The sequence below is a fragment of the Brassica rapa genome, chromosome A09, assembly GCF_000309985.2.
Source record: "Brassica rapa cultivar Chiifu-401-42 chromosome A09, CAAS_Brap_v3.01, whole genome shotgun sequence".
NCBI classification, from domain to species: domain Eukaryota; kingdom Viridiplantae; phylum Streptophyta; class Magnoliopsida; order Brassicales; family Brassicaceae; genus Brassica; species Brassica rapa.
Genome location: NC_024803.2, coordinates 6,026,740 through 6,040,720, shown reverse-complemented (window position 1 = coordinate 6,040,720; position 13,981 = coordinate 6,026,740). Strand labels below are relative to the sequence as shown.

General features: G+C 29.4%; 1 protein-coding gene, 3 long non-coding RNA genes, 1 other non-coding gene and 1 pseudogene across 5 annotated transcripts; 2 read left to right on the top strand and 4 right to left on the bottom strand.

Annotated features, from left to right (window-relative positions):
• Window positions 1-302: 302 nt before the first annotated feature.
• LOC103837865 (putative F-box protein At2g16290) lies at window positions 303-1,753 on the top strand. Its single transcript, XM_009114252.3, has 2 exons — window positions 303-710; window positions 818-1,753. The coding sequence occupies exons 1-2, from the start codon at window positions 303-305 to the stop codon at window positions 1,751-1,753; spliced, it is 1,344 nt and encodes a 447-aa protein (XP_009112500.1).
• Window positions 1,754-2,022: 269 nt separating this feature from the next.
• LOC103837765 lies at window positions 2,023-3,721 on the bottom strand (annotated as a pseudogene).
• A 949-nt stretch (window positions 3,722-4,670) lies between these two features.
• On the bottom strand, window positions 4,671-5,870 carry LOC103837764. Its single transcript, XR_004450696.1, has 2 exons — window positions 5,360-5,870; window positions 4,671-5,094 (listed from the first exon to the last, which is right to left on the bottom strand). It is a non-coding gene; the product is annotated as an uncharacterized LOC103837764 (long non-coding RNA).
• Window positions 5,871-6,007: 137 nt separating this feature from the next.
• Window positions 6,008-8,777, bottom strand: LOC117127679. Its single transcript, XR_004450702.1, has 2 exons — window positions 8,696-8,777; window positions 6,008-8,541 (listed from the first exon to the last, which is right to left on the bottom strand). It is a non-coding gene; the product is annotated as an uncharacterized LOC117127679 (long non-coding RNA).
• TRNAQ-CUG lies at window positions 7,631-7,702 on the bottom strand. Its single transcript has one exon. It is a non-coding gene; the product is annotated as a tRNA-Gln (tRNA).
• A 35-nt stretch (window positions 8,778-8,812) lies between the features above and the next one.
• Window positions 8,813-9,746, top strand: LOC117127673. The gene is made up of 2 exons (XR_004450695.1): window positions 8,813-9,268; window positions 9,421-9,746. It is a non-coding gene; the product is annotated as an uncharacterized LOC117127673 (long non-coding RNA).
• Window positions 9,747-13,981: the final 4,235 nt, after the last annotated feature.

The window sequence follows — 13,981 nt, the reverse complement described above, 5'->3', positions numbered from 1 at the left end:
CAACTTCTCGTTATGCAGGTTACTCTTTCCTTTTGGTTTTAAATAGTTAAAGTAGAAAAACAGATATGCCAAGGCGGGATTCCATGCGAAGGCTCTCTATATTATATAGAAAATGTGTGAGCGTAAAAAAATGTCATTAGTAGCCTTTGCGACAGCCTTGACTGTGACTTCTTCATTGGCTGAAATAACAAATAAAAGCAAAAACAAAAACAGACCATAAACAAAGACTTCTTCTCTAACTCGCATCTCATCTTAAGATCTCTCAAGTTTCTTGCTACTTTTCCGTATAGCCGGATCTAACCATGGCAGACTGGTCGTTGCTTCCAAAAGACTTGCTGGAACTAATCAGTGGTCGTTCTCAGACATGTTTTGAGATTGTTCACTTCCGCTCCGTCTGTAGCTCGTGGCGATCAGCCATACCTCGGCCAAGCTATAGGCTCGGATTAGGCCTTAACAGCCTTCTCACTGTTTTCAATCACGAGCCTCGGTTCGAAAGTCATACGCAGTGCATACTAAAAAGGATTGCAGTTTTCCTCTTCAGATTCCAGACTCCCTTTGGTACTGACTTTCTGTTGATTGAAGTGACCGACGGAAAATCAGGTGAACAGATATTGATGTCCCCTTTTCAAAATAGTGCTTGGAGATATAAAGATGTGACAACACTCAACACTCTAAACTCTCAAATCATCCCATTGGGTTATTATTACAAGGTTTGCTTGACTTTTACCTTACTTTTTTTATTTTCTCAAAGAATAACTCTGTTCCATCGTTAGTCTGGTTATGAAACGAGTCTAGTAAAAAAAATCTTTATATACAGATAAACTTCTATGCTATAACAACTATACGCCATAGAACACGAAGTGAGAGTTATACCAAGAGAGTTGCGTTTCTTCCTTTGGACGGTAAAGAATTTGCAGTAGTGGCTGGAGTGTTGGGGGATTTAATGATGTATAGAAGCTGTGACAAGGGCTGGACTAAACTCATGGGTTTTTCCTACAAGGTTTTTTTTTCTTTCTTTCGTCCCTCTAGATCACGAACTGAGAGGTATACCAATAGAGTTGCGTTTCTTCCTTTAGACGGTAAAGAATTTGCAGTAGTAGCTGGAGTGTTTGGGGATTTAATGATGTATAGAAGCTGTGACAAGGGCTGGACTAAACTCGAGGGTCACGCATATGGAGATATGGTTTCATTCAAAGGCAAGTTTTATGTCGTTGATATGAGTGGACAAGGACATGTTTTTGTTATCGAACCCTCATTTGAAATTACTGAGATCCAAGCAGTCACATTGTCTCACGAGATTTATGAAGAGAGACTGGTTGTGTCAGGAGATGAGCTCTTCCTGGTGCAGAGATTTACTCTAGGAATGGATTGTAATGAGTATGAGCATTCATGGTTTAGATTGTTTAGGCTTGAAGAAGATGGCCAGAGGAGATGGGTTCGTATTAATGACATAAAGGACCGAGTGGTGGTTCTTGGTTGGGACTGGAGTCTCTGCTGCTCGGCGAAAGAGCTTCCCGGTATGAAAGGAAACTCTGTTGTGTTCAATGAAGAACGGAACAACCACCATGAGAGAATCTTTGTGTTTGATTTAAAAACCATGAAGACTAGTAATGCTTTTACTGAATGGAGAGGCTATATGTTCGGCGAAAATCAAGAGTCTTTGTTGTCCTGTGGAATTCTGACGCACCGAATCCAGATTCCAGCAGACGGCTTCTATGACTCATCAAGTGAATCTGAAATAGAACCTCAATGAAAATGCAAAGTAGATGTGATTGCTCGAATGTGATATCCATGCGGTTTGTTTATCTTGCGTACAATTTTTACATGCTTCAGTTTGGTTTGATTGTATTATCTTTTAAAGAAAAAAGAAACTCTCTGTGGTAGCTTTAAAGGAAACATTGTTGGAGCCTAACAAAGTATGCAAACTATGTAAATTATGATTCTTGTTCCAACTAGAATGGCAAATAGGGATGCAAAAAGGTGTCGTTTTGAGATGCCACAGAACACAACACAACGTGAGTGTAAAATCAAAGAAGCATCACATTCAAACTACAAAGAACAACTGAACCATTGAAAAAAAGGAACAGAAAACAATAAATAAGGCAGACAATAGTGAAGTAGTAGAGTAGTACTAATTAACCACAATGACAATAGATAATTGATTTCTGAGTAAATTAGTAGTCAAGCTTAACCGGATATCGATCAATGCAGTGTTCCCATGGACTACTAACCGAAGGCTTGACGTTGTTCAGTGCCACCCAAACCGCACTATTACACTTAAACCCACTTCCAAAAGCAATCTGCCAAACCCTGTCCCCTTTCTTCATCCTGCCTTTGGCCTCTATATAAGCCAGCTCATACCAGATAGAGCTAGACGAAGTGTTTCCAAATCTATGCAACGTCATCCTCGATGCCTCCACATGTGTTACAGAAAGCTCCAGATTCTTCTCAAGCTCATCAATCACAGCTCTGCCACCCGCATGGATACAGAAATGATCAAACGCAAGCTTGAAATCAGGGATGTAAGGCTTCATCTTAGCATTAAACAGCTTCTTCGCAACCAAAGTGGCGAAAAACAGAATCTGCTCGCTTATAGGAAGAACCAAAGGACCTAAAGTAGTGATGTTGGCCTTAAGCGCTTCTCCAGCTATAGCCATAAGATCTTTCGACAAAGACACGCCCGTCTTCCCATTATCGTCCTGTTCTTGGTAAACACAGTTGAAAGCCTTCTCATTAGCTCCTTTATGAGTCCTCACCGTATGAACCATCATGTACTTGGACCGCCTACGATCACTAGCCTTGTTGGAAAGCAAAACCGCCGTCCCACCGACCCGAAACAAGCAGTTCGGGATCAGCATCGCCTTCTTGTTCCCAAAATACCAGTTCTGAGTAATGTTCTCCGTGCTAACCACAACAGCATAAGTCTTCCTATGAACTTGCAACATATCTTTAGCCAAGTCAATAGAGATAACACCAGCACTACATCCCATCCCACCTAGATTGAAACTTTTGACGTTCCCTCTAAGCTTATACTTGTTAACAATCATGGCGGATAAGGAAGGAGTCGGGTTGAACAAGCTGCAGTTCACGACCAAGACACTTATATCCCTAGGGTTAACTTTGGTGTTTTCGAATAGTTTGTCGAGACAACCAAACATGACCTGCTCTGCTTCCTCGCGCGCCGCCACCATGGTGGTGCGCGGAGGGACGCAGTGCAAACCCTCAGGGAGATACGTCTCTTCTCCTAAACCCGATCTCTCGAGAATCTTCCTCTGAAACTCGAGAGAAGAGTCGTTGAAGTCTTCGATGAGCTTAGAGTGATCCATGAACTTCTTGTACGGGACTTGAAGGCTCTCCGGAGGGAGGTAACAAGAGTAGTCCACGAGGTAAACGGATCTGGATCGGGTCATGACGAAGACGGTGCAGCCGACCACGGCTAAAGCCGAGAGGAGGATGAAGGAGACGAGATTGTACTGGAGATGAAGCCAAAGCTGGTGAAAGTCGTCTGGTGTCAAACGCGAGATCTCTGAGATCACGACAGCCATTAACGGAACCAAACAGAGCTTGAAGAGATGTTTGATGAGGTGATGGTAACCGAGCTTGACGTATTTTATGTTCACGCTCTGTAAGAAATTGGAAGCTTTCGAGACGTATTCTCGTTTTGGATCTGTACCGATCCGCCATTGACGGGCTCTGCAGCTTCCATGACGAGTCTCCAACAAAAGTGGAAATAAAAACGTTAACTTTCGTTGAGAGAGAGAGAGTGTAAGAGTATGCGCCAATTTATATATAACTAGTATTATCTCCCGTACTACGTACGGGCATTATTTTATATATGTTTATTTTGAACATATATATAAAATTAGAATTTATAATTAAAATAATATTAACATTTTGATGTTTATAATTTACAACAATTCAATATAGACACAAAATATATAAAGTTAATGGTGATGATTGATTCGACTGTGGCTTAAAAATTTAGCTGTAGATAAATTGGTTGTAGCTGTAATGTTGTTACTGTAGATTTTTTCTGCAGAGACTTTTGCTGTAGTTAAATTTGTTGTAGCTGTAAGTTATAGGCTGTAGATATTTTAAAATAAAATATATGAAATATGTGTTGTATATATAAAATTATTATCATATATAAATTAAAATAATTTATATTAATATTTTTTTATAAATTATCAAAATTTATTGTAATTTAAAAAGTGATATGTAAATAATATTTATATTATTTAAATATCTTAATAATTAAAAAAAACACTCAAATTCAAAATTAAAATATTTATAAAAGTTTTTATTATGATTATATAATTTATTTGATATTATAGATATTTTTTTACATTTTACAGATTCTACAGCCTATAAAAATATGATGTAACATTTTTGCCTAAAATACATAATAAAAAGTTTTGCTTTATTTTTTTTGCTGTAGCTTTAAAAATAAAGCTAAAGCATGATTGGTAAAATTAAATAAAAACTTGATGTAGACTTTAATTTTTAAAAGTAAAGCTAAAGCATGATTGGTAAAATTTAGTGATTTAAAAATAAATAAAGCTAAAGTATGGAGATAAAGCCCAACCAATCACCCCCAATATTTTTTCCAAAACCAACCTAATCATTAAATATGATCAAACAACAAAAAGAAAAATATCTTGCAAAAGTACAATTAAATGTCAACTTAGTTTTGAAGATAATTGAGGTTATTATATTTTATAGTCATTTTCTTATTCTCTCACTCACATATACTTTTTTGGTTATATTCTTTTTTGTATTTGTTTTTATTCAACGATGTTTTTTGCTTTGGTATTTCTTTTTATGAGGGAATCTACAAATTCAATAATACTATATAAGAAAAAAAAATCAGAAGTGTATGTTGAATCAAAAGTAAAGAAAATAAGATATATTTTATAAGATTATAAACACACAAACACAAAAAATATAGAATACTTACCCGACTATCTTATGCCCTATTTGTTGATTTCTAATTATCACAACATTTTTCCTTTCTTCTTTTCTTCTTGTGGTACTTCTCAAGTTTCCTAGGGGCCATGAAAGTGTGATCTAAGATGAGCCTCTTACTCTCCTTCCCTGAATTATCACCAAAACAAATAAACGTGTTCCATAAATTGATAATTAGTTTAGTCCATTATAAATTTTGTTTACGTACTTTTTTTGTTCTTCAGCATCTAAAATAATAAAAGAAAAGAAATCTATATTATCAATGTCTTTTTTTCCTTTGAAATGCTAAATATATGAAAAAAGCAAAGCGAGAACATTTCTAAAATTAAACCATAGAAACAGATTTGTAAAATACCATGTTTTGTATAATAGAGATGGGGATATTTGTTGTTACCTTTGTTGTTGACAAAGCTTCGATTTGTCACTCATTTATTGGAGAATTAAGCTTTGAAATTTATGCTGCCAAAAAAAAAAAGCTTTGAAGTTTAAAAAAGAATTAAGCTTTGAAACATGAGTATACTCGGTCAAAGTAATTATAAACCTTATGTCCTATGTTGTTTTTGCTTCAGTCAAAGACTCAGTAATCGTAAAAAGGAAGAATATGAAACAATGGAAAAGAGGAAGGAGAGAGAGAAGGAGATTAGTAGAGAGTAAAGTTTTTTAGTCAAACTTATTTAAAAAGAAAACAGTTTTAAATTGTAACTGTAATTTTAGAACGTGAAAGTCTTTTTTTTTTTTTTTTGTCAAGAACGTGAAGTGATTATGTGAGATATTTTAGGGATTTAGTTATTTGGAATTTTAGAAATTTTAGGATCTAACATGATTTTTTGTCAGCATTTTAATTTTTTTTAAACCAATGCCATGTGTCAGATTTTTATTTGTTAGGTGACTTGTGCTTTAGTATATAAAAGATATAAAAATGGTTCCTTAAAAAAAAAAGAGGCAAATGGGTTTAGTGAGAAGCCGCCATTGATGAACACGTATATGGAGAAAAGAAATAAACAGTTGATCTGCCAAGAACTCGTGTTATATGTAGAGAGAAAACTTTTTGTTATTTTTTTGTTTCTTAGCTGTTCTTGTGTTTTGTGTGTGTGTGTGTAAACATAGGATATATATATATAGCTAAAATAGGTATTTTGTGACAAGTCGTCAATAACGATATGGTTAAAGGGCAAATGTGTGATTGCAATCAAGGAGAAAGATAGGCTGGCATTTAGTTGAGTGAGGGTCAAGTCGAAGTAGAAAGTGGGAAGCGTTATTAAATTTGACAACTCGACACAATCTTTAGGGTATCAAAAATAATTATTTAATTGTTCATTTTAAGTAGACTAGTCATGTATGGACTGCAGTTCTAATGTAGGCCTTGAGACTTTGTGTGGATGTTGTGTGCTGTCTAAACTGTTTGTATTTTTGTAGGTACGAAATTAATTTCAGAAATAAAATTTTAATTTTGTCTGCTACAAGGCTACAATTATTATAGAGGATATATATAAACGGGCCATCAATATTTATTTATTTTGTCTTACTAATTTAGTATAGTAGAAAGTTGTAAATGTTACTAAATTTTGCCAACTCAACACAATTTAAGTGTATTCAAATAATTTGTTTAACTTCCTTTCATTTGCTTTTGGGTAAACTAGTTTTGTAAGGGACTACTTGTCTATCATATAGGTGTAAAGTTTCACCTATATCCAATAAATTATAATTCAAAAAATCTAAAAACAAGATAAAAGGCATTACCTGAATGAAAATGCATAAAGACGAAATCGAGTCACGAGCTTAGACTCATACATAGTGAATGACTATCAAATCCAAATTCAAAATGGCAATGCAAAGTTTTTTAAAATAGGCCTTCTTATGTATGTTTAGGCGGGTTCTAAAGTTGAGACATAAAGCATTGAGGTTCTTATATATTCGGATTCGTAATGGTGATTCCACTAATCAACTTTCGGCCCACTTATCAACTTTCTTAGTTCTAATGGTCCGTCTAGGCTCGAGATTCTTATCAATTCAACAGTATCTTGTACATATCGTGGTAATGCTTTGGCTATTGCCTCCTACAAGCCAGATAATCAGGTTCGTCTCCAGGAATTTTCGATTGATCATCCTCTGTCTGCTGGAAATGATTATCTCAATGGCGTATTGATGGAACGGTTAAAAAGACTTTCAACTCCTGGAACGGTTAAGTATATGAAGAACGGAGATTTGGCTAGCGCTTTGTTAGGAAGTCAGACAATGAATGTGATGGATTAAAGTCATGGGATTGGATAACGAGGTTGAAAATTGCTCTTGTTGCGGCTGAGGCCCTGAGGGACTAGCTTATTTGCATCATGAGTGTTCACCACCTCTCTAGTTCATAGGTACTATCTCCTTCTCAACTGGTTCGGTTGAAAGCCTTGAAATAAAGAATCCTGTTTAGTATTGTTTGAATGTAACATTGGGTACTTGTTACTCTATTGTTTAGTAAGCACAAAAGCGAGAGTACTCAGGTGTGTGTGTGTGTTAAATGTTATATAGGGAAAGTTTTTTTTGGTTTAAATTTGCTCACTTTCTTATTGGATCTGTTCTGATATCGTACGAGTGGACTAGAATGACCGTTGAGTTTTTAATTTGCACGTGGGAAAGCTTCAGTAAGTTGGACAAAAACATAAAAAGGATAAAAAAGAGGTTCTACCGAGAATTGAACTCGGGTTACTGGATTCAGAGTCATATGTCCTAACCGCTAGACCATAGAACCAATTTGTTATTATCGTCGACTTGACTTCGTTTTATACGTCCCTATATGAAAATGATTATTAGACCATTTAGACTATCTACAATGCTTATTGAATAAAAAAATTTGATAGTTGAAAGAGTACAATAGTCTATTGAAAAACAAGTTGAATCCTAGTGTATTAAACAAGGTTGAAAGAATTCAAAAATAGCAATTTTAAGAAAATTATTTAAAAATACAACATATAGATGAAAATTTCTTAAAGAGTATTCATCTGTCTACAAATAGTCTAGTTATCCTAATTTTCAAATCACAAACCCAAATCTACAATATTTATCTATAAAATGAAACTTTTCAAAAATAGCAGTTTTTAAGAAAATTATTTTCAAATACAATATATTGATGAAAATTTCTTAAAGAGTATTTATCTGTCCAAAAATAGTATAGCTATCCTAATTTTTAAATCACAAAACCCAAATCTAAAATATTTATGTATAAAACGAAAACTTTCCAGAAATAGCAGTTTTTAAGAAAATTATTTAAAAATACAACCTATTGATGAAAAACACCGAAAAAATACTCATTTATCCACAGATATTCTTGTTATCCTAATTAATAAATCACAAACCAATAACTATAATATTTTTTGAAAAAAATGAAAACTTTCCAAAAATAACAGTTTTTAAGAAAATTATTTAAAAATACAAAATATTGATGAAAATTTCTTAAAGAGTATTCATCTGTCCACAAATAGTCTAGTTATCCTAATTTCTAAATTACAAACCCAAATCTACAATATTTATCTGTAAAATGAAAACATTCCAAAAATAGAGGTTTTTAAGAAAATTATTTAAAAATACAAACTATTGATGAAAAACTCCGAAAGAATACTCATCTATCCACAAATATTTTTGTTCTCCTAATTTCTAAATCACAAACCCAAATCTATAATATTTCTCTAAAAATGAAAACTTTCAAAAAATAACTGTTTTTAAGAAAATTATTTAAAAATACAACATATTGATGAAAAATTCTTAAAGAGTATTCATCTGTGCACAAATAGTCTAGTTATCCTAATTTTCAAATCACAAACCCAAATCTACAATATTTATCTATAAAATGAAAACTTTTCAGAAATATAAGTTTTTAAGAAAATTATTTAAAAATACACTCCGAAAGAATACTCATCTATCCACAAATATTCTTGTTATCCTAATTTCAAAATCACAAACCCAAACCTATAATATTTCTCTAAAAAATGAAAACTTTCCAAAAATAGCTGTTTTTAAGAAAATTATTTAAAAATACAACATATTGATGAAAAATTCTTAAAGAGTATTCATCTCTCCACAAATAGTCTAGTTATCCTAATTTCTAAATCACAAACCCAAATCTACAATATTTATCTATAAAATGAAAACTTACCAAAAATAGCAGTTTTTAAGAAAATTATTTAAAAATACAACACATTGATGAAAAATTCTTAAATAATACTCATCAATCCACAAATATTCTTGTATCCTATTTTTTAAACCACAAACCCAAATCTACAATATTTCTCAAAAAAATGAAAACTTTCCAAAAATAGCAGTTTTAAGGAAATTATTTAAAAATACAACATATTGATGCAAAATTCTGAAAGAATATTTATGTATCCACAAATATTTTGGTTATCCTAATTACTAGATAAACCCAAATCTACAATATTTATCTATAAAATGAAAACTTTCCAAAAATAGCAGTTTTTAAGAAAATTATTTAAAAATACAACCTATTGATGAAAAATTCTTAAAGAGTGTTCATCTATCCACAAATAGTCTAGTTATCCTAAGTTCTAAATCAGAAACCCAAATCTACAATATTTATCTATAAAATGAAAACTTTCCAAAAATAAGAGTTTTTAAGAAAATTATTTTAAAATACAACTTGGTGATGAAATTTTTTAAATGAATACTCAATTACCCCTAAATATTCTTGTTATCTTAATTTTTAAACCACAAACTCAATTCTACTATATTTCTTTAAATAAATGAAAACTTTCCAAAAATAGTAGTTTTTAAGAAAATTATTTAAAAATACAACCCATGGATGAAAAAATCTTAAATGATACTCATCTATCCACAAATATTCTTGTTATCCTAATTTTTAAATCACAAACCCAAATCTAAAATATTTATCTATAAAATTAAAACTTTCCAAAAATAGCAGTTGTTAAGAAAATTATTTAAAAATACAACACATTGATAAAAATTCTTAAAGAGTGTTCGTCTATCCACAAATAGTCTAGTTATCCTAAGTTTTAAATCACAAACCCAAATCTACAATATTTATCTATAAAATGAAAACTTTCCAAAAATAGTAGTTTTTAAGAAATTTATTTAAAAATACAACCTATTGATGAAAAACTCTTAAAGAGTGTTCATCTATCCACAAATAGTCTAGTTATCATAAGTTCTAAATCACAAACCCAAATCTACAATATTTATCTATAAAATGAAAACTTTCCAAAAATAGCAGTTTTAAGAAAATTATTTAAAAATACAACTTGGTGATGAAAATTTCTAAAATAATACTCAATTATCCACAAATATTCTTGTTATCCTAATTTCTAAATCACAAACCCAAATCTACAATATTAATCTATAAAAAAATGAAATGTTTTCAAAAATTGCAGTTTTTAAAAAAATTATTTAAAAATACAACCTATTGATGAAAAATTCTTAAAGAGTGTTCATCTATCCACAAATAGTCTAGGTATCCTAATCACAAACCCAAATCTACTATATTTATCTATAAAATGAAAACATTACAAAAATAGCAGTTTTTAAGAATTTTATCTAAAAATACAACACATTAATGAAAAATTCTTAAATAATACTCACATATCCACAAATATTTTTGTTATCCTAATTTTTAAATCACAAACCCAAATCTACAATATTTATTTATAAAATGAAAACTTTCCAAAAATAGCAGTTGTTAAGAAAATTATTTAAAAATACAACACATTGATGAAAAATTCTTAAAGAGTGTTCATCTATCCACAAATAGTCTAGTTATCCTAAGTTCTAAATCACAAACCCAAATCTACAACATTTATCTATAAAATGAAAACTTTCCAAAAATAGCAGTTTTTAAGAAAATTATTTAAAAATATAACTTGGTGATGAAAATTCCTAAAAGAATACTCAATTATCCACAAATATTCTTATTATCCTAATTTTTAAATCACAAACCCAAATCTACAATATTTATCTATAAAAAAATGAAAACTTTCTAAAAGTAGCAGTTTTTTTAAAAAATATTTAAAAATACAACCTATTGATGAAAAATTATTAAAGAGTGTTCATCTATCCACAAATAGTCTAGTTATCCTAAGTTCTAAATCACAAACCCAAATCTACAATATTTATCTATAAAATGAAAACTTTCCAAAAATAGCAGTTTTTAAGAAAATTATCTAAAAATACAACACATTGATGAAAAATTCTTAAATAATACTCATCTATTTTAAAAATATTCTTGTTATCCTAATTTTTAAATCACAAACCCAAATCTACATTATTTATCTATAAAATGAAAACTTTCCAAAAATAGCAGTTTTTAAGAAAATTATTTAAAAATACAACTTGGTGATGAAAATTTCTAAAAGAATACTCAATTATCCACAAACATTTTTTTTATCTTAATTTTTAAACCACAAACTCAAATCTACTATATTTCTTTAAAAAAATGAAAACTTTCCAAAAATAGCAGTTTTTAAGAAAATTATTTAAAAATACAACACATTGATGAAAAATTCTTAAAGAGTGTTTATCTATCCACAAATAGTCTAGTTATCCTAAGTTCTAAATCACAAACCCAAATCTACAATATTTATCTATAAAATGAAAACTTTCCAAAAATAACAGTTTTTAAGAAAATTATTTAAAAATACAACTTGGTGATGAAAATTTCTAAAAGAATACTCAATTATCCACAAATATTCTTGTTATCTTAATTTTTAAACCACAAACTCAAATCTACTATATTTCTTTAAAAAAATGAAAATTTTCCAAAAATAGCAGTTTTTAAGAAAATTATCTAAAAATACAACACATTGATGACAAGTTCTTAAATAATACTCATCTATCCACAAATATTCTTGTTATCCTAATTTTTAAATCACAAACCCAAATCTACAATAATTATCTATAAAATGAAAACTTTCCAAAAATAGCAGTTTTTAAGAAAATTATTTAAAAATACAACTTGGTGATGAAAATTTCTAAAAGAATACTCAATTATCCATAAATATTCTTGTTATCTTAATTTTTAAACCACAACTCAAATCTACTATATTTCTTTAAAAAATGAAAATTTTCCAAAAATAGCAGTTTTTAAGAAAATTATTTAAAAATACAACACATTGATAAAACATTCTTAAAGAGTGTTCATCTATCCACAAATAGTCTAGTTATCCTAAGTTCTAAATCACAAAGCCAAATCCACACTATTTATCTATAAAATGAAAACTTTCCAAAAATAACAGTTTTTAAAAAAATATTTAAAAATACAACTTGGTGATGAAAATTTCTAACAGAATACTCAATTATCCACAAATATTCTCGTTATCTTAATTTTTTAACCACAAACTCAAATTTACTATATTTCTTTAAAAAAATAAAAACTTTCCAAAAATAGCAGTTTTTAAGAAAATTATCTAAAAATACAACACATTGATGAAAAATTCTTAAATAATACTCATCTATCCACAAATATTCTTGTTATCCTAATTTTTAAATCACAAACCCAAATCAACAATATTTATCTATAAAATGAAAACTTTCAAAAAATTGCAGTTTTTAAGAAAACTATTTAAAAATACAACTTGGTGATGAAAATTTCTAAAAGAATACTCAATTATCCACAAATATTCTTTTTATCTTAATTTTTAACCACAAACTCAAATCTACTATATTTCTTTAAAAAATGAAAACTTTCCAAAAATAGCAATTTTTTAGAAAATTATTTAAAAATACAACAAATTTATGAAAAATTCTTAAAGAGTGTTCATCTATCCACAAATAGTCTAGTTATCCTAAGTTCTAAATCACAAACCCAAATCTACAATATTTATCTATAAAATGAAAACTTTCCAAAAATAGCAGTTTTTAAGAAAATTACTTAAAATACAACCTATTGATGAAAAATTCTTAAAGAGTGTTCATCTATCCACAAATAGTCTATTTATCCTAAGTTCTAAATCACAAACCCAAATCTACAATATTTATCTATAAAATGAAAACTTTCCAAAAATAGAAGTTTTTAAGAAAATTATTTAAAAATACAACCTATTGATGAAAAATTCTTAAAGAGTGTTCATCTATCCACAAATAGTCTATTTATCCTAAGTTCTAAATCACAAACTCAAATCTACAATATTTATTTATAAAATGAAAACTTTCCAAAACTAGTAGTTTTTAAGAAAATTATTTAAAAATACAACTTGGTGATGAAAATTTCTAAAAGAATACTCAATTATCCACAAATATTCTTGTTATCTTAATTTTTAAACCACAAACTCAAATCTACTATATTTCTTTAAAAAAATGAAAACTTTCCAAAAATAGAAGTTTTTAAGAAAATTATCTAAAAATTCAACACATTGATGAAAAATTCTTAAATAATACTCATCTATCCACAAATATTCTTGTTATCCTAATTTTTAAACCACAAACCCAAATCTACAATATTTATCTATAAAATGAAAACTTTCAAAAACTAGCAGTTTTTAAGAAAACTATTTAAAAATACAACTTGGTGATGAAAATTTCTAAAAGAATACTCAATTATCCACAAATATTCTTGTTATCTTAATTTTTAAACCACAAACTCAAATCTACTATATTTCTTTAAAAATGAAAACTTTCCAAAAATAGCAATTTTTAGAAAATTATTTAAAAATACAACAAATTTATGAAAAATTCTTAAAGAGTGTTCATCTATCCACAAATAGTCTAGTTATCCTAAGTTCTAAATCACAAACCCAAATCTACAATATTTATCTATAAAATGAAAACTTTCCAAAAATAGCAGTTTTTAAGAAAATTATTTAAAAATACAACATTGATGAAAATTCTTAAAGAGTGTTCATCTATCCACAAATAGTCTAGTTTATCCTAAGTTCTAAATCACAACCCAAATCTACAATATTTATCTATAAAATGAAAACTTTCCAAAAATAGCAGTTTTTAAGAAAATTATTTAAAAATACAACTATTGATGAAAAATTCTTAAAGAGTGTTCATCTATCCACAAATA